The sequence below is a fragment of the Labeo rohita genome, chromosome 17 (genome assembly GCF_022985175.1).
Source record: "Labeo rohita strain BAU-BD-2019 chromosome 17, IGBB_LRoh.1.0, whole genome shotgun sequence".
NCBI lineage: Eukaryota > Metazoa > Chordata > Actinopteri > Cypriniformes > Cyprinidae > Labeo > Labeo rohita.
In genome coordinates, this window is record NC_066885.1 from 20,638,018 (window position 1) to 20,659,022 (window position 21,005).

At 35.6% G+C, this 21,005-nt stretch overlaps 1 protein-coding gene across 2 annotated transcripts in view; it reads right to left on the reverse strand.

Moving 5' to 3' along the window:
• Positions 1 to 284: 284 nt before the first annotated feature.
• The window catches only part of ltk (leukocyte receptor tyrosine kinase), a 72,556-nt gene continuing 51,835 nt past the window's right edge, over positions 285 to 21,005 (reverse strand). For both annotated transcript variants that reach the window (XM_051133958.1, XM_051133957.1), the window contains exons 16-29: positions 20,268 to 20,450; positions 17,533 to 17,631; positions 16,447 to 16,599; positions 16,250 to 16,363; positions 9,609 to 9,795; positions 8,179 to 8,269; positions 8,021 to 8,085; positions 5,800 to 5,929; positions 4,950 to 5,047; positions 4,696 to 4,788; positions 4,501 to 4,602; positions 4,230 to 4,364; positions 3,505 to 3,595; positions 285 to 1,276 (exon numbers count right to left, since the gene is read on the reverse strand). In XM_051133958.1, coding sequence (XP_050989915.1) covers positions 308 to 1,276; positions 3,505 to 3,595; positions 4,230 to 4,364; positions 4,501 to 4,602; positions 4,696 to 4,788; positions 4,950 to 5,047; positions 5,800 to 5,929; positions 8,021 to 8,085; positions 8,179 to 8,269; positions 9,609 to 9,795; positions 16,250 to 16,363; positions 16,447 to 16,599; positions 17,533 to 17,631; positions 20,268 to 20,450 — 2,510 coding nt within the window. In that variant the 3' untranslated portion in view covers positions 285 to 307. The remainder of the gene's footprint in view (positions 1,277 to 3,504; positions 3,596 to 4,229; positions 4,365 to 4,500; positions 4,603 to 4,695; positions 4,789 to 4,949; positions 5,048 to 5,799; positions 5,930 to 8,020; positions 8,086 to 8,178; positions 8,270 to 9,608; positions 9,796 to 16,249; positions 16,364 to 16,446; positions 16,600 to 17,532; positions 17,632 to 20,267; positions 20,451 to 21,005) is intronic.

The window sequence follows — 21,005 nt, forward strand, 5'->3', positions numbered from 1 at the left end:
ACCGAAACTGTGAACAGAGCTGTTTTTGACAAGGTAAAAAGGTGTTGTTTTACATGACCACTGAAGAATTTTAACCAAAGTATGTTGAAGACGTTTAATGAATACCTAAAAAAAAATCATAAGTTGTGAAAAATGGGCATCCGATGTCCCCATTAAAACCAGCAAGTGTATAGTGTATTCCAGCATTAACCTGCCATTCTGCCTGTAGTTGATCCACTGCAGTTACTGCAGTAAAATACCTTTTGTGCCAAAAACAAAATAACCCTAAAAAAATAAGGTGTTTTCTCAGTCGGACCATTCTTCAATGCTACACTGGGGTGACACTGAGGTCTTCAGACAAGGAAAAGCCAGAATCCCTGTCCCTCGTGGGCTTCTCAGACTGAGTGTACCTCCTTACATCCTCATGTCCGTAGCTAGCATGGCGCTTCACCAGCGGTTTGTGGGAAAAAGTCGTAGCTAGGCCGAGGGCAGCCAGTGAAGATGTGGCTGAAGAGCTGGTGCTGGGCTCCGCAGATTTGGACACAACAACAGGCAAACTCTCAGTCTCATAGCTCTGCTCGTCGTACGCATAGTTTACGTTGCCACACGGGAAGCTTTGGAGTTTCGCCAAGTCCATAACTGCAGCGAGCGAGCCGCCCGTAGCTCCTGTTGGACTCTTCCGGGAGGAAGTCCCTGTAGGACTGAACGTGGTCTGGGAGGATGCAGCAGACAAAGGTGGGGATGTTGAGACATTTGCGTTAACTTCTACTCCAGGGTCAATGCACTCCGAGGTAGAGGACGGGACAGACACGGATGTGGGGTTGCAAGACAGAGGCATTGACTGGGTGTGGCACAGGGTCGTCTTCCCTCGTCCAAAGCTCTCCAGGACCCAGGAACCGTAGGTGGGGTTCCAAAGGTTTTTAGTCTTGTTCTTTAGCTTCTGGCTGCCTGATGACGAACTGCTCCTGGAGCACGGCCGGTGCTCTGGGACCTGAAGCCATTGTCCTGGACAGACTCCAGGAGTAGGAGCTGGCTCGGCCCAACACGGCTCTAGTGTTTCTCTGTACGTGCCCACCTCCTGCGCGAGATGGATTGGTCTTTGTAGTTTTGTAGGTCTGAGGGCCTGTGGGGCTGCACCAGTGATGCCCGGTCGAGGGGAAGCATCCTGGGACATGGAGTGAGCCACTAGAAGAGGGGTCATACTGCTTGATCCTTCAGGGCGGATCACAGTGCCACCTTCTTCTTCGACGGGTGGACCGTACTCCACTGGAAGAGGGGTGTTGATGACATCAGGGTCCTGACAGGTCATAGGATGTGTGATGAGGAGTGATGGAGAAAAAGGTGACAGAAAAGTCAGAAAGGGTCAACACTAGTCAGGGGTTTTAATTGTTATTCATAATAATTGTGATTTTTTCATTCTGTTGATATCTCAAGTTTTTAAAATTAGGAAATAAAAAACATTTTAGTTTTGCAGTTTTGTGAAGAAAAAGACGTATTTTTAGTTTCTCTTCGCCACTGCGGGTTATAAGCAGTGTTGTTAACATTACAGATAAATAAAAGTATTAAAAATCATTTTAAATAAGTAAAAATAAAGCTGAAATTAAATAAAAATCTGAATATTAGATAACTAAAATACATGTTTAATTTGAAGTACTGTACTACAAGTACTAAATAGAAATAAACATAAACTAACAAAATTATTACAACTTGAACTAAATGAAAATTAAAAATATAAAAATAAAAGCTATTTCAAATTATTATTAAATACTATAATGGTAGTATATACATAATACTAAAATAAAACTTGTTACAAGGCTATTTCACACTAATATTTATTTTAAAATATATGTTACACAAATACATTTTTACAAAAATTTAAAAGCTAATTATTTCATTTTGAAAACGTGTTTATAGTATCATGCTTAATATTTTCTGAAACAGTATACATAGGTGTTTATATGAAATAATTTAGTTTTAGGAAGGGTATCTACAGTGCCTTGCGAAAGTATTCATACCCCTTTGTTTTTTTCATGTTTTGTTGTGTTGCAGACTTATGTTAAAATGGTTTAAATTACTTTTTTCCCACATCAATCTGCACCATAATAACAAAGCACAAAACAGGTTTGTAACAATTCCATTCCATTGATTCCATTGCATAAGTATTCATACCCTTCATACCCTTCTCTGGGACACTTGCAAATGAGCTCAGGAGCATTCATATCACTTGTAGATGTTACTACACTACAAGTGGAGTTAACCTGTGGCAAATTCATATGAATGAGTATGATTTGGAAAGGCATATCAGAGTAAAAACCAAGCCCTGAGGTCAAAATAACTGCCTGTAGAGTTTAGAGACAGATTGCGTCAAGGAACAGATCTGGAGTTCAGGAAAAAAAAAAAAAAAAAAAAATCGCTGCATTGAAGCTTCACCGAAGCATGTGGCCTACATTATCCATAATGGAAGCAGTTTGGAACAACTAGGACACTTCCTAGAGTTGGCCTCCTGAATTGTTGGAGAAAAGCCTGGTTAGACAAGCAGACGGTCACTGTAGTTGAGCTCCAGGATCATATATGCACATAGGTGAAACCTTCAGAAGGACAAACATCACTGCAACACTCCATTGATCTTGACTTTATGGCGGTGTGGCCAAACTAAATCCTCTCCTCAGTGAAGACACATGAAAGCCCACTTGGAATTTGCAGAAAAGCACCTAAAGAACTCTGAGGCTGCGAAAAACAAGATTCTCTGGTCTGATAAACCTCATTTCTAAGCATCATGTTTGAAGGAAAAGGGGCGCTGCTCATCACCTGCTGTGTACCATCCCAAAAGTAAAGTTTGCTGGTAGCAGCCCATGGTGTGAAGCTTTTTTTCAGTGGCAGGGACTTGAGGGACTCGTCAGTAGAGAAGCTCAAAAACTAAAAAACTGAGTTAGCTTTAATGAAAACCCAGTCCAGAGCATTCAGAACTTCAGACTGGGCAGAAGGTTCACCTTCCAACAGGACAATGACCCTAAGCACACAGCAAGAGTAGCCTATAGACAACTCTGTGAATGTCCTTGAATGGCCCAGCCAGAGCCTGGGCTAGAACACAATCTAACATTTCTGGAGAAACCTGAAAATATCTGCTAGCCCCCATCCAAGCTGACAGAGCTTGAGAGGTAAAGAGAGGTGAGGTAAAGAATGGCAGATAACTGCCAAATGCTGATGTGCAAAGCTTGTTGCATCATACCCAGTAAGACCTGAGGCTGTACAGGTGCTACAGCTAAGTATTGAGTTAAGGGTATGAATACTTATGCAATGTACTTATTTCAGTGTTTTATTTTTTAATAAATTTGCAAAGTGGTCACAAACCTGTTTTGTGATTTGTCATTATGGTGTATGGAGTCTAGATTGATGTGGGAAAAAAAGTTATTTAAGCAGTGTAACATAAGGCTGCAACATAAAAGTTAAAAAATTAAGGGGTATGAATACTTTTGCAAGGCACTGTAAGTAAATGAAATAACTATAACACTGACTCTGTTATACCTGTGTACAGTAGTTGATCCTCTCTAAAATAGTTGAGAAGTTTGGTCTGTGTTCTGGACAGTGTTGCCAACACTGTGTCATGATGCGATAACTAAAACAGAACAAAATCCAACATCTCACTTTTATTTACAGTTTATAACAGTAAATTTTTAAAGGGATAGTTCAGCCAAAAATGAAAATTCTGTCATTAATTACACACCCTCCTGTTGTTCCAAACCTGTAAGACCTTCGTTCATCTAAAACACAAATTAAGATATTTTTGATGAAATCTGAGAGCTTTTTGACCCTGCATAGACGGCAACGCAACTGACATGTTCAAGGCCCAGAAAGGTAGCAATGACATCGTTAAAATAGTCCATTGAGACATAGTGGTTCATTTGTAATTATAGGAAGCTATGAGAATACTTTTTGAGCGCAAAGAAAACCAAAAGAAAAACAACTTTATTTAGTCCTTACTAACTTCCTGGGCCTTAAACGTGTCAGTTGTGTTGCTGTCTATGCAGGGTCAGAAAGCTCTAAGATATCATCAAAAATATCTTAATTTGTGTTCTTAAGATGAACGAAGGTCTTACGGGTTTAGAGTGACAAAGTGACATGAAGGTGAGTAATTAATGACAGAATTTAATTTTTGGATGAAGTATCCCTTCAAGTTGCATTTTTATATTTACATTTAGAAGTTCAGGTTAGGCCCGAGATTTATTCTCAAAGCTGTTATTGCTACTTACACAGGGCCTGGGCAGCTCTTAGGAGGATCCATACGACCACCACCTGTTACAAACTCCAGTACTTCCTGATTGGTCTTGCAGGGATAAGGCATGTATCCAAGAGAGAAAATCTCCCACAGCAGTACCCCGAAAGACCTGCAGATGGAGACAAATTGCATGTAATAACTACACTGTCTGGCCTCAGGTCTCTGCAGCACTGATCACTCATTCTTTACAACCATTACAATCTGAAATTGCTGATAAAAGAAAAGTAAAGCAAAACTGTTAGTACCAGGTATCAGTCTTGCATGTGAAAATGCCCTCTAGAAAGGCTTCAGGTGGCATCCATTTCACCGGCAACATGGCACGGCCACCCTTCCTATAGTAACTTGCCCTGGAATGCAAAGTATTTCTTTGTCAAAACTCATTGTGCTTGTTATTATACTTAACAGGCATTAAACCACAAAAAGATGTTTGATCAAAGCACCTGTAAATATCTCGAGCCATCCCAAAATCTCCAATCTTAGCCACTCTCTCTGGACCAGGACAGGTCAAAAGGCAGTTTCGTGCTGCAATGTCCCTGAAACATGCATGAGACATACACACTCGACTTGAGCGAGACATCAAGGTCAACGGCTGCAGCAAGTTAATTACATCTTCATAATTCAGTGAAGAACTATTTCCACTTATCAAGACAATATAGGGCAAAGTTCAGTCAGCGTTAGCTTTAAAAAAAATCACCTGTGGATGAAGTGGTTCTCTTCTAGATAGCGACATCCAAGTGCGATGTCTCTGGCCATATGCAGAAGCTCCAGCATACTTAGAGAAGACAGCTGATTCTGTGGAAAGCCAAAATGCTAATGTTTCTAAACCTATTATGCCTCTTTTTACAATATGTAATATACGTCTCAGGTGTCCCCTGAATGCGTTTCAGCTCAAAATACCCCACACATCATTTATTATACAATTCTGAAAATGCCTATTTTGAATGGAAGCAGAAACAAGCTCTTTCGTGCATGTATTTTTAAATGCAAATGAGCTGCTGCTGCTTAGAACAGGACTGTGCATTTACAGCTGGGACATCAAATACTCATCACGTTTTAAACCATATTAGTTTAAACTTCTGATTTAGGTTTTTCTGAGCGTGCACATTCGAGCACGTACACAAAAAGCGTCTGTTACGTGGTACATGAGTACTAAATTAAGTTCTCTTTCATCTCTTATTGCGCTTAAACTGTCAAATGCACACAAGTTTATGGTAAAAACACAAGAGTTACAAAAACAGTCAGTTAAGTCTGTGAAAGTTTATAGTAGATCTGCGCAGCACCGGCGTAATATAAACACAGAAAAAGTCTGATTTTCATGATATGTCACCTTCAAAGTTCTTTAGAGAATTGTTTTGCATTAAAATTGTGTTTATCTTACCTCTCTTCATAATAAACGGAATTTATTACTCATAATTATGTTTTTTTCTTTTGCAAAGTATGCTCCACACAAGTTGGCAAACCAACAAATGACAGCAAAAATGAGCGCTAACTGACAAACAGATGATAGTATGATATCTATACACTCAAACACACAAAACGCTCACAGTTCTGGGTCGGTTTAGTCTGAGGAAAGTCTTCATATCTCCTCCTGTCATGAGCTCCAGCAGTATGAAGCGAGGCAGGATCTGCAGACTGACGCCAATACAGCGCACAATGTTCTGATGGCTGAACTTACTGCAGGCACAAAAGAGGCAAGGAATAAACCCAAATGAACTACTCAGAAAGGTCAACTTGACACAACAGCACAACATGTCAGTATAGAAGTGAGTGATTAGATCATCTTAATTTTGTTGATCTCAAGGGATAGTTCACCCTAAAATGAAAACTCATGTTGTTCCAAACCCGTAAGACTTTCGTTCATTGCCAGAACACAAATTAAGATGTTTTTGATGAGATCCGAGAGCTTTCTGACAATTATTATGTTCAAAGCTCAGAAAAGTAGCAAGGACATCAATACAAATCTTTATTCAACAAGAACTTTATTCAACAATTTCTTCTCTTGCCCAAAATTGCAAGCCATCCTCTCTGTTGATGCTGTATTTTATGAACACATTGGCGTATCATTATGAAACTTGGTATGTGTTTTCGGCACCATGCTCTGACAGGATTAAACAAAATTAACGGCCAAAAGTTATTAAAAAAATTGCAAAAATGCTAATAACATTTGAACAAATTGGCCTATTGTAATGAAAGATCTCACTATATTACTTGGGTCATGCCGAGAACATAGATACCAATTTTGACATAGTCAGCCGAACTTCCTGTCCTCCACTTTGATTTATGCCGAAAACCTACTTTTTCAAACTCCTCCTAGACCATTGGTCCAATTTTCACCAAATTTGACTCAGAGCATCTTCAAACCATGCTGGAGAAACATTATGGATTTCATGTTGCTATACGAAACGGTTTTCGTTTAACACATCAACGAATCTGCTGGAATCATGCCAAACTGCATCTGAGGTAGTATCTTTGCAAAGGTTTGACATATTGACATCAAACTTTGGATGTATCATTGTCACCTCACACTGACCACACCACATCAATTCAGTAACAGCGCTACCTGTTGGTCAAAAGTGGTAAACCATTCATTCCACAAATGCTAATAACTTTGATTGCATTAGCCTTTCGTAATGAAACTGGTCTCGAAATATTCCTTGGGTCATGGCGACAACACATTTCATATTGATAGACAAAACCATTTTTTGTATAGCAATGCAACAAATTTGAGGCATGTTCCCAGACTACGTCTGAGGCTGTATCTCTGAAAAGCTTTGATGTATTGACACCAAACTTTGTGTGTGCCATTGTCACCTCACACAGAACACACCACACTGATTTGATAACAGCGCCACCTATTGATCAAAAGTGATAAGTCATTAAATCATATTTACTAGTGGTTGTTTTAGTGATTTTTCAGCCATTTTAACTAAAATCATCTTTAAATGGCTTCAATTACTCATTGCTGCAGTTGGTCTAATGCTTGCTGCCATGCATGCTTCTGTAGTGCTTGGCTCCTTAAATCCTGCTTGCAGCTTATTTACTTTTTGTTTTCTTTGCGTACAAAAAGTATTCTTGTAGCTTCATAACATTACGGTTGAACCACTAATGTCACATGGACTATTTTATTAATGTCCTTAGTACCTTTGTGGGCCTTGAACGTGGTAGTTGCGTTGCTGTCTGTGCAGGGTCAGAAAGCTCTTGGATTTCATCAAAAACATCTTAAATTGTGTTCCAAAGCTTTTTTGGGTGAACTATTCCTTTAAGCACCTTAAAGCTTTAATGTTTTATTTTATAACGTTTATGTAAAGTTATTTACATGAGTTTATATTTTATATTACATTATTTTATGTAATACTATAAATTTTATATAACAAGTTATGTGCATGCATGATCAATTTTACAAAGCCAAATCAAAATCAAAATATCCGCTGGTAAGGAATCACTGATCTAACCAATGCAAATTAAAGTATGAAGGATATGTTTATTACAGTTAATAAACAGAGCATGGTTTGCTCAGAAGACTATGAATCGCTAAAAAACATCTGCTGCTTGACTAAAGAGGATGCCATAACCTCAAAAACAAACAACAGATGTGAACCTGTTAATTGCAACAAACGTTCAAAAAGAAAGGAACAGATTTCATAGCCTACAGTTAGTTTGACTGAGAGCAGAAGATTGGAATGACAATATCTGCCTTTTTTGCTGTCTGTCGCACACATGTGCGGCCATAGCACTGCTGTGAGCGTGTGCTACAGCCAAGCATACCTCATAATCAGAGCCTCCATTAGGAAATCCATCTCATCCTGCTCGGAACAGATTTCTGGAAGAGTCTGTCAGGGGGATGGAGAGAGATAAAACACAGAATCAATTAAGAGAAGCCAGAAACCAGTTTCAAAGACAAGGGCAGATCTGGGAACACTCACCTTTATAGCAACCTGCATGGCTGTGTTTTCTCCATTCATACCCAAAACCTGTCCTTCATACACTTCCCCAAAGGCACCGTGTCCCAATGCCCTACAGTTGAAAAAATCCCAGACAGGCGCCATTACTCACATATTTAAATGTGGAAATCATTTTCGGACGTTTGCATGTCATTGCAGAATATTAAAGGAACATTGTGGGTTGAGTGTGACACGTACTGCAGACTTCCAGAATAGGATTGTTTCAAGTTATGTAAAAGTCAACATTATTTTTTACTTGTTATTTAACAGCACGTCTCATGTGCTGTCAACAGAACTCAACTTGCATTTAACCCAGAGCTTATTTTAACAAATAACAGGATCAGTGCAACCTGGGGTTATATTTTCAGAATTAAACTTGGAATTAAATTTGTGAAACTTTGCAGAATGGATGTAAATGTGATAAAATGTGTTAAGTGGAGCTGAGAGCATTACCTTCCTTTTGGTGGTGGGTAGAATAAACACATTAGCCAAAATATAATGCACAGACATAAAGCAAACATACAATGTAGAGTGGATGTGTAGGACTTTAAATTCAAATTCTGCATTATTCAGAGAATGTAACATGGAATTCTATGCATGTATATTTTATTTTGGCTTGTGATGACTCACAGTTTGCTTATTTTAGCAACTGAAGTAGCAACATTTCAGGTACCATCTTTGAGCCTTAAAGAGACAGTTCACCCAAAAATGAAAATTTTGTCATCATTTACTAGCCCTCATGTTGTTCCAGACCTGTGTGAATTTCTTTGTTATGCTGAAAATAAAAGGAGATATTTTGAAGAATTATGGTAATCAAACAGTTTATGGTCCCTTACTGATTTACATAATATTTCTTTCCCTACTACGAAAGTCTGTGGGGACCAACAACAGTTTGGCTTTTCAACATTCTTTAAAATATCTTTCTTTGTGTTCAACAAAAGAAAGAAACTTTCTTATGAAACAGGTTTGGAACGGCATGAGGGTGAGTAAATGACAGTAAAATTTTAATTTCTGGGTTAACTATTCCTTTAACCACCTTAAAGGAACACTCCACTTTTTTTGAAAATAGGCTCATTTTCCAGCTGGCTCATATGTTTTAATTTCAGTACTGAATGGTTGTATGATCTTTAAATATTTTGCATTCAAAGTATGATATTATTTAAAGTGTACTTGCAATAGTTCCACTTCAGCACAATCAAATATACTTAAGTATATATTTAGTTGGGCTACAGCACTACTTCTGCACAATTTAGCAGACTTATATATAAAGTACAATTGCAGGGTATTTTTATTAAGTGCATAATATGTAAATGTATTTGTAGTAGAATTAACATGAAATAAATATATTTTAAATACATTTTAGTACATTTATCTTTAACTAGGAACAGTATGTATTGAGAGCATATAGATACCTGAGGAGGGTTATGTTCTTGCGTGGAACCTCCTTAAGCTCACTCAATGAGGCCGCCTTGCCAGCGAAGCAGTAGTTGGGGTTGTAGTCAGTCATTATGGTTGACGAGCGGATTTTGCTAAGCTTGTACTCTGGGCTCTGCAGTCGAATCCTGACCGCATGCAGGTGGTTCTTCTTCCGGTAATAGACTGCAAAACGACAAAAACACACCAGGAATCAGCAAAAGTGATCATGCTTTTAAGAAGCTCTCTTAAGGAATCATTTCACCTGTTTAATTTGCATAATTATTGGTCTCAGAGTCATTTGCGTAAGATGAAAGTGATGCATCCTAAAAGTGTCAACAGGCTTTCAGCGTGATGGTAATTTTCTCAAAGAAACAGAACAACCAAGTGCACTTATTTCTCCCCATGGAATTCTATCAAGATGACAAAACTGTGCATTTTACAACCAAAAAAGCCTCTCAGGTGAGGACTGAAGCTCTGGGCCTGTCAGCAAGCGATCGGGCAGGGTGGACTCACCCTCAGTGGAGGCTGCCCATGTCCCCGATGCAGGTTGGTAGTCTGCTGGGGAGGGCGCTGCGTGGAGGTGAGAGGTCCCCTTTTGCCGTCGGGCTGCTGGCGCAGTGGCGCGAAGCGAAGCCGGCAGGAAGTTGACCAGGTATTAGGGGTGAGAGAGGGGGAAACCCGAGCAAAGACTACCAACCTGCATGGGGGAGAGCTCAGGGGAAGACACACAATTAGCGTCCAGCGGAGCTCTGCTAACTAAGGACCCAGAGATCTTGCTCTGCGGTTTGCATTTGAATTCTGAGATGTTTTTGTGTGCATGTAAATTGCAGAAAATATGATGTGCAAAATATACAAAATAAAAAACTTTTCGAAAAACATGCTTTAAGAGGTCTGTTTCACTTTTCTTTTTGGGAATTTGTTATGACAAGTGTTTATTTATCTTAAAAATACATACAAAAGTCATGGCACAGCATTGTACAGTTAGTGCACAAGTCAAACAATATACGTTTAGAAATCAAAAATAAGGAGGATACATGATATTAAGCATGATCAATACAAAAATAAAGCATTTATAGTGATAAGAATCCATCGCATATACTGTACATAAAGTTAGAGCACGGTGACAGACTGTTGGTTTAAAAGCATTTCCTAAAAACATTTAATGCGCTTGGGAAATTGAGTTCTAGAAATGAATAGAACAGAAATGAATTTTTTTAGGAATGAAACAATGAAACGTAATCTTTTTTCTAACAATAACAAATAATTCTAAAACATTTTATTTTAGTTAATCAACAGAACTTCTTTATTTTCTGACATTGGCCAGATTAAGGTGATGAAAAAAGCCAATTCTTTCTTCTATTTAAGCAATATACTTTTTCCATGCCAAGTTTCTAATGCATATTATTACGTTTTAATGCCTAGTTTTGATGTAAGTATAACATTTTAAATTGTAATGTCAGGGGAAAAAACAAAACAGTATTTATTTATTATATCAACCTAATATGTGACCCTGGACCACAAAACCAGTCATAAATTGCATGGGTATATTTGTAGCAATAGCCAAAAATACATTGTATGGGTCAAATTTATCGATTTTTCTTTTATGCCAAAAATCATTAGGATATTTAGTAATGTTCATGTTCCATGAAGATTTTTTGTACATTTCCTACTGTAAATATATCAAAACTTAATTTTTTATTAGTAATATGCATTGCTAAGAACTTCATCTGGACAATTTTCTTAATATTTTGATTTATTTGCACCCTCAGAATCCCGATTTTCAAATAGTTTTATCTCGGCCAAACAAATAACAAATCATACATCAATGTAAAGCTTATTTATTAAAAAAAAATGGACCCTTATGGCTGGATTTGTGGTCCTGGGTCACATTTATGTTGTCATACTGTATCTTTTTTGTTTTCTTATCTATTCATAGCCAATAAAATATCCTAAGTGATTAAATGTAATAAAGTAATTATCAGCATAATCACAAATCTTGGTGCATTGCAAAGTCACTGCTTTTGACTTTTGATGTAAAACTTCTAAAAGGAATTTTTAAGTTTCCCTTAATGAGGGTTAAATTCAAAGGTCAGTATTTTGGACAGCCACCAGCACGATTAGTATTATGAAGTATTATGAATTATAAAGACATCCTTATTAATCCCACAAGATGCTCACATTTATAGGGACAGTGCATTATGACACCCTCAATATTCCCTCGCTGTCCTGAACTGGAAAATTAACCTTTTTTGAAGCCTAATATGCTGCAAAACACACAAGTTAAATAACAGCTCTTATAATTAAGATACTGGTCAGCACGCATTTACAAAAAAGCCCATCAGTGAGACTGCAGTTAGTTTTGAAAATGATTTGGCTTAATTGTTTATTTACACGCATTAATTTCAAAGCCTATGCTTTAAGGTTAATAGCAGTCTCTGTCTTAGTTCCCTCCTTGTTCCTTTAAGGGGTATTGTGCAACACTACATACAGTAGTTAGATTAAAAAAAACAAGCAAGCAATTTGTACAAATATTAAAAACGCTGTTTAAAATCTAGCATGAAAGATATATTAAAAGGAAATCTTTTTCATTCATTACATTGAGTGTGAAACTAACAGCATGATAAAAGCAATAGCAACCGCAGAATGATAGAAACTAGTGAAAATATAGTCATACTCATATTGCTGGAGGTCTAACTGGCAGTTAGCTTATTTAGCATGATTTAAAGCTTCTGTAATACATATTTTATAGTTTATAAAATTAAAAAAAGGGGGGTGAAGATTTATGTCATCCATATTAGCATGTGGTTCAAAAGTTTAGGGTTTGTATGATTTTTAAAGTTTTTGAAAGAAGTCTCTTATGCTCACCAAGGCTGCATTTATTTGATCAAAAATATGATAAGTAATATTGTGAAATATTATTACCATTTATATTTTAATATATTTGAAAATGTACTTTATTCCTGTGATGGTTAAGATGAATTTTTATTCCTGTCTTCAGAAATGCTGACTTAAAATATAATAGTTGTAACAATTGTCAGTGGTAAAAAACAGTATGTGCTGTAAAAAACCTTGATACGTTTTTTTTTTTTTTTGACGAACATGAAGTTCAACTGAACAGTTTTAATTGCATTATAAGTATTTTTACTGTAACGTTTGATCAATTTAATAACCCCTTGGTGAATAAAAGCATTAATTTTTACTATCAAGTATTTAAAAAAAACTTGTTGATGTCAAACTTTCAATCAGTAGTGTATATGTCAATTGTCATTGTTACTTGTGCCCTTTCCCACATAATTAAAGTGTTATATGAAATTTGACCACATAGTTTCCCTAGTGTTTTTTCATGTCACAGTTTTGTTCATGTCACATTTTTAAAGCCTTTTTTAGGTTTTTTGAAATGATGCAACACTAATGCCCAGTGGCTCCAATGTTTTTAAAGGGACAGTTTACCCAAAAATGAAAAATTACCCCATGATTTACTCACCTTCAAGCCATACTAGGTGTATGTGGCTTTCTTCTCAGAATACAGTCGGAGTTAAATAAAAAAAGGTCCAGGCTCTTCCAAACTTTTTATGGCAGTGAATGGGTGTTAAAATTTTGAAGTCCAATAAATTGCTTCAATCCATCATAAAAAGTACTCCACATGGCTCTGGAGGGTTAATAAAGGTCTTCTGAAGTGAATCAAAGTGTTTGTGTAAAAAAATATCCATATTTAAAACTGTATAAACTGTAATCTCTATCTTCTGCTAACTGTTGTATGTGTGCCCTTACGAAAGCAAGTTTATTCAAGTGTGCTATTAGTATACTTCTTTTTAAAATGACATTTAAGTATACTTATACATAGAAAAAGTCAAAATATTTGAGCTACACTTGCGCTCCTAGAATCTGTGTTTTCATTGTTATATGGTAGGGGGGACTAGTACGCATCTTCTGTACAGAATTTCCAAAAAACACAAGTGAAGAAGAAACTGAAACAACAGATGCTTCCACAAGTAATCTAACAGGATCATTAGACATAAAACAGCATCAGAACCGTGTTGGAACGTTATGGAAGAAAATGTCGACCAATAAAGAGGTAATAATGACTGTCAAGCTTTGGGGTATTGATCGACTCATCTACGTTTTGATTATATCATTCTGAATCCAATTCATAATTTTTTTGTTGTTTTTTTGTTCAAAATGTTGTTTATTTCTTTATTTTTTATTTATGAAACTTACATTCAAGTGAAAAAACGCATGAAGCTAGAATAAAATGTTTTTGTTTACAAGCAGTTACCCTGTTCTTTCTTTTGATGTTTTGTATGTTCAGAAATTCATAAAACAAAATCAATACAAATTAACACCTAGATAAGGACATAGTAGTATACTTAAAGTATGATCTAAAGTTCACTTAAAGAAAACTTATGAGTATACTTGCAGTATAAAACTACTAAACTAGTAGTTTACTGAGACTATACTTCAAAGCGTACTAAAATGCTACCACAAGTATTTAATTAGTAAACTATCAGTCTACCTATAAGTTTACTTTTAGTATAGTTGCAGTACAAGCTAAAAACATTGATGTAAACTAGTTGTGTACTCAAAGTTTACTACTGTTATACTTCAAGTATACTTAAAAGTATACTTTTATATACTAGAAAGTAGGGGTGTAAAGGTACACAGATGTCACGGTTCGGTACGTGCCTCGGTTCGAGGGTCACGGTTCGATACGATTTCGGTACAACAGAAAAAAAATCAAATCTACTATGCTAGATTTCATTTATTTTAAACAGACAGTAGTACAAATCACAATTTTTTCCACCTACATGTGGAAAAAATATTTAGTATTTAGTTAAAATACTAAATATTATATCAAATTAATGTCATACACAGGTTATAAAATCTGCAGTACATATACAAGGAATAAATACTTAAATTAGATTTAATTTAGTTAACTGATGGACAAGGGGAAAAAACTGTGCGACATATAACGTAGCCTATATTTGCTGAGTTTCAGTTCAGTTTTGTGACAGCAAGGAAACTCAAATTGCAGAAAGGGCATTCTATTTGTTTTTTAAGTTGATTTTGCTGGTATGAGGAAAGTTGAAGTAATCGTGCCGGCGCACACAAACACAAAAATAGTAGTTCCAGTCTTCTAGCATTGCTAACTTGACAGCGCAGTTGGTACTTTATCAAAATAAAACACAGTGAACAAAACATCAGCGCGCCCGCCTCACTGTGTCACCGTTAGAACGTGACTTAAGTACAAAGTCTAGAATTCACATAATAAATAATACTTTAGCATTTGAATACATCGCAAATATCGAAATATTATGAAATATTTGGATTTGTGCCGAATGAGAGAGGTAGGATACAAGAGCACAAATCACCATTTCGCAAACAGTTGAATGCGCAAGCCTTTAAAGTAATGTTATACGCGTTCAGAATCAGCACATGGTCACTGTCTAGTGGGCTTTGTTTTCAAGTGTGCAACTCTTGGCATTCGCTGTTCTTCTGTTGGCGGTTATCAAAGTTGTATTACTGCAGGCGCCCCCTTTTTAGATTGAGGGTGAATTGCCTGTATTCGTTGTAAGGCCTCATGCACCGAACCGAGATGCCCGTACCGTGACGGTTTGGTACGAATACACGTATCGTTACACCCCTATTAGAAAGCGGGCCAATTTAGTCCCAAGTACTGAAATAGAACAATTATAAGTATACTACTAGTACACTGATATTTGAATACTTACAACATAAAGTATACTAAAAATATACTTTAATTAAGTATACTTAATAAAATAAACTTGAAGTATACAACTTTTTGGTAAGGGTGTTTACAAGTGGCGTTTCAGCAGATGATGTAGGACATGGGAATATGTTAGTCTTGTGAGAACTAAGTTTCATTTACAGCAAAACAACATTTTTCTTTACAAATTCTTGTTTTGTCCTTGTATTTGTGACCAGTGTTTAGTCTTGCTTTCTCCTTTGCACTTCTCACTGGAGCTTACGCTATGTCTACGTCCTACGTCATCCACTGGAACGCCACTCTCTTGTAAACACATGTACAATGGTTAGAGGAAGCTAGAGATTACATTTTATAAAGTTTTAAATATGGATATTTTTCTTACAAAAATGCATTGATTCATTTCAGAGCCATGTAGGGTACGTTTTATGATGGATTAATGCACTTTATTAGACTTCAAAATCTCAACACCTATTCACCGCCATTATAAAGCTTGGAAAAGCCAGGACCTTTTTTTTATATAACTCCGATTGCAATCGTCTGAAAGAAGAAAGTCATATACAAATAGAATAAGTTGATGATGAGTAAACCAAGGGGTTATTTTCATTTCTGGGTGAACTATTTCTTTAAGTTATTTTTTGTATTTGAAAAATAATTGCAGGATGAAAAAAAAAAGAAAGAGAATGTCACTAGCTTTGTTTATAATACCCACTCTTACCTATTTTCCTCACAATTATTGTTCCTACCAGCTCTAAAAGCACTAATGTTGTACTTCCCTGAATTTGCTCTTCTAGAAAATGCAGTTTTACAAGACTAAAAATGTCCTGTAACGTCACAGGGAGATAAATGAGGCATATCAGAGACGATGGAATGTGGAGGGCACAGAGTTGACGCAGAACTGGAAGAGTCTCTTACTGAGCGTGAGGCTGGCACAGGTCAGAACGACACCCGTGACTACTGTGGACGCGATCACCGCCAGGATAAATATCAGGGATGGGGGTCCTTCAGCCAGGGAGCCCAATGGAACAACTGGCGGATGATATAAAAAGTGGTGAATTAGAAACAAATGCTTTTATAAACAAAGGGCAAATGGACACTGGCTGTTTAGGTACCTAGGCAGGTGACATTGTCTGGTGCCAGAACCTCGTCGCTGTCACACAGGCAGAGGATGAGTCTGGTATCTTCATCTCTCTTACAGCTCTGGGTCTGACAGTGGCTGCAATTTAGATACACTTCGATCTCAGCTTCCCCATGGCTCTCCATTGCTAGAACACATAGAAATACATCAGTACTGCACAGCACTGCTGCAAAACTTCTTGTATAAAAATGAAAAATTAAATAATGGGGGTGGGGGTTCTAGGAAAAAACAAGCAAGAAAACTATTGAACTAAGTTATGAGGAGTTTAAAGCCCCTATAAAATCTGAATAAAATCTGTTTGGCTTTGATACCATCTACTATATGCTAATATAAAGTTGCTGAAATAAACTTTTGGCTGTAAATTTAAAGTTTGAAACTTTAAACATTCTTAAATACTGTCAATGCCAAACAAACTGGTAGATAAACTAGCAACTAGCTGTCCTGATTTTTTTTTTTAAACTAATCTGTTAAGTATATTTTAATGTTTGTTAATGACTTAATAATGAAAGTTATCAAAACTCTGTGTTTGTCCTCACAAGCGACAGTCAGTCCGAGATCTGGCCATTTAACTCAAAACACACTTGCAGTAATAAACAGTGGCGCCAACGTCAATAAGTCACATAAGGTCTTCTATTATCTACCACGAGTTACATTTTCTCAATTTCATGTTTATTACTGAATCAGTGTGGATGTGTGCGTGGCCTGTTTTCTTAATACAGCCAAGGGCTATGTGAAAAACAGTGCTAAGTGTTAGTGCATATTCGGTGCATTGAAAAACAACTGGTGGATTTATTTCAGATTTTTTCTAGGCATGCATGTGTGTGTTTACATATTTGCAGAATTAGTGACTGTCTCTGAACTTGCGTAATAACACATTTTATTAAGAAATAAACACATGTAAACTTTTAAAAAAAGGGTTTTTTTATGATCTTATTTTTTAAGAAGCTATTTTTTATTTAAGATGTTAAAAATGCTAAACGTCTTATTGATGTAAGGGGTATGTATATTTAAGAGTACAACTGTACATCATTATAGCAGTCTGGATTAGATAAAGCCTGACCTGCAAGTGGTTGTAGAAATATCTTTCCCATGGGGTGAACAAAAGAGACACCATCTTGTCCATCTGCTGTGATGCCATCAAGAAGGGGCGCATCACCACCTGGGCAAAAAAAGATATATATATTATTAAATCAAACAATTTCCATTGAAAAAGTTGAAAAAACTTGGGCTGCAAATGCACATGTGATGATATAACAATGGCTTCGCAATAAGCTTGTTCTAAATGAAACATCTGGCTCTCAAAGCATGTCGTTCTTGGCGATAACTAACAGCAGATCTTTTTACAGTATGTGTCAGTGAAAACTCACAGCATGAGGCCAATAATAACTCACGGTCATTTCTGTAACTTTGGACAGAACTTCGAACTGCCATTTAAACCTTGTAGCTTTAGGCTTCTCCTATGTTTTCCATTATAATGTCAAAATATTTTGCTTTTGCATTTAAAATCAATTAAAAAAAAACAAGCTATTATACTCCATGTTAATAAAAAGTTAATATGTGACCCTGGACCACAAAACCAGTCTTAAGTCACTGGGGTATATTTGTAGCAATAGCCAAAAATACATTGTATGGGTCAAAATTATAGATTTTTCTTTTATGCCAAAAATCATTAGGAAATTAAGTAAAGATCATGTTCCATGAAGATATTTAGCAAAATTGTAAATATATCAAAACGTAATTTGATTAGTAACATGCATTATTAGGAATTTCATTTGGACAACTTTAAAGGTGATTTTCTCAATATTTTGAGAAACATATTGTCCTATCCTAATAAACCATACATCAATGGAAAGCTTATTTATTCAGCTTTCAGATGATGATGTATAAATCATCAATTTTTGTTGTCCAGGGTCACATATTATTTTCTATATTATATACAATTTAATTGGTAACACCTTACAATGAGGTGTCATTTGTTAACATTAGTTAATGTATTAACTAACATGAACAAACAATGAACAATACATTTATTAGTTTTTATTAATCTTTGTTAATGTTAGTTAATACAAATACAGTCGTTGTTAGTTCATGTTAGTTCACAGATCATTAACAAATGTTAACAAACACAACTTTTGTTTTTTAATAATGCATTAGTAAATGGTGAAATTAACATTAATTAGATTAATAAATGCTGTAGAAGTATTGTTCATTCTTAGCTCATATTAACTAATGTAGTTAACTAATGTTAACTAACCTTATTGTAAAGTTTTACCATTTAATTTATTAATTTTATTCGGCAAGCACAGATTAAATTGATTAAAACTGACAGTTTAGTCATTTCTTATGCTATATGATATATTTATAATGTTACAAATGATTTCTATTTCAAATAAATTCTGTACTTTTGAAAATATTAATGAGCACAACAATTATAACACTGATAATAATAAGAAAAGTTATTAATAATAAGCATATTAGAGTGAATTCTGAAGAATCATGTGACAATGAAGACTGGAGTAATGACTGCTAAAAAATTCACCTTTGCATCAACCAGTCAAAAGTTTTTGAACAGTAAGATTTTAATGCTTCTTTAATGTTTAGAGAAGCCACTTCTGCTTACCAAGCTTGCATTTTTTTGATCCAAAATGCAGCAAAAGTAGTAATATTGTGAAATATTTTTACTATTTAAAATAACAGCTTTCTATTTTAATATATTTTAAAATGTAATTTATTCATATAATCAAAGCTAAATTTTCAGCATCATTATTTCAGTCTTCAGTGTCACATGATCCTTCAGAAATCAGTATAATATGCTGATTTGCTGTTCAAGAAATTTTTTATTATTATTATTATCAATATTTACATTTTTTTTTCAGGATTCTTTGATGAATAGAAAGATCCAAAAATCAGCATTTATCTGAAATAAAAAGCTTTCGTAACACTATACACTGTACCATTCAAAACCTTCGAGTCAGTACAATTTTTTTTTTTTTTTTTTTTTTTTTTTTTTTTTTTTTGAGGGAAAGAAATAGTAAGAATAGAAATGAATACTTTTATTTAGCAAGGATGTTTTAAATGGATCAAAAGTGATGACAAAGACATTTATAATGTTACAAAAGATTTCCATTTCAAATAAGTGCTGTTCTTCTGAACTTTCTATTCATCAAAGAAACCTGAAAAAATTCTACTCAGCTGTTTTCAACATAATAATAATAATAATAATAATAATAATAATGCTTTTTGAGCAGCAAACCAGAATATTAGAATGATTTCTGAAGGATCATGTGACTGGAGTAATAATGCAAAAAATTAAGCTTTAAAATCACAGGAATAAATTACATTTTAAAATATATTTAAATAGAAAGCAGTTATTTTAAATAGAAAAACTATTTCAAAATTTTACTGTTTTTGCTGTAATTTGGATCAAAAAAATGCAAGCTTGGTGACCAGAAGTGACCTATTTTAAAAAAAGCATTAAAAATCTTATTGTTCAAAAACCTTTGACTGGTAGTATATATATATTTCTTTAAATTGTGATAATACTTTATAATATTACTGTTTTTTTCTGTTTTTTTCTTTGATCATATAAATCCAACCTCAGCGAACATAAAAGACCATTCATTTGAAAAACACCAAAATATTTCCAACCCAGAAATAACATAAAAATGATTTAAAAAAACAACAAAACGTTGACAGCTTAAAGAAAAGACTAACTCCAGACTTAAAACGCATAATTGTGTTTTTGTTTGGTTGTGATTATGACACATGCACAAGTGTTTTTAATCTAGCATTCACCTCTGTATCCTCCACCACCGCCTCCAGCAGTGCAAGCGCCCCCTCCGCCCCCAAACCCTCCAAATGTAGCCCATCCCAGCACTGTCAAGGCCTCAGGACAGGATGAGCCTCCTTGACCTCCCTCGACAAGAGATTTCCCTGCCCAGTGGAGAGAAGACAGGTCGCTCCACCCACCTCCTCCACCTAAACACACGCACAAAAATACAGACAAACACACATACACACATTAACTCAGTACTAGAAATTCCACAGAGAAATTCCTTTGGTTTGACGATATAGGATTGTAGGTACTAATTATTATTCATTGTCTGCTCTTCCTTTTTGTTTTTTTGGCCAGATATTGATATGTCTATTAGGTTAGAGCCCAGAAATGCTTACATATGACAGTTCTGGCTAAAAAAAAGCATCCTCCTTATGCCAATCCCACAAAACATCCGTCATTTTTTACAAGATTGTCATAAGATAATGTGATCCCGATGGCTAAACAGACAGTCTTGTATCGTGAAAAAGCTGGTTGGTAGTTAATGAAATTAAAGAGCCTATAAAACATTATAACTGGAATTTGCTGGAATAATGCTTGTCATTTATTCGAATCAAAACCACAGAGTAACTGTTAGCATTCAAAAAAAGTCATTTTAATATCATATCACAGTCTCTCATAAGGAAATAATAAGGGGCAAGGAAAGAGTAAGGAATTCTGATTCTTACAGATTAATTTGATTATCTGAAAAATAAAAG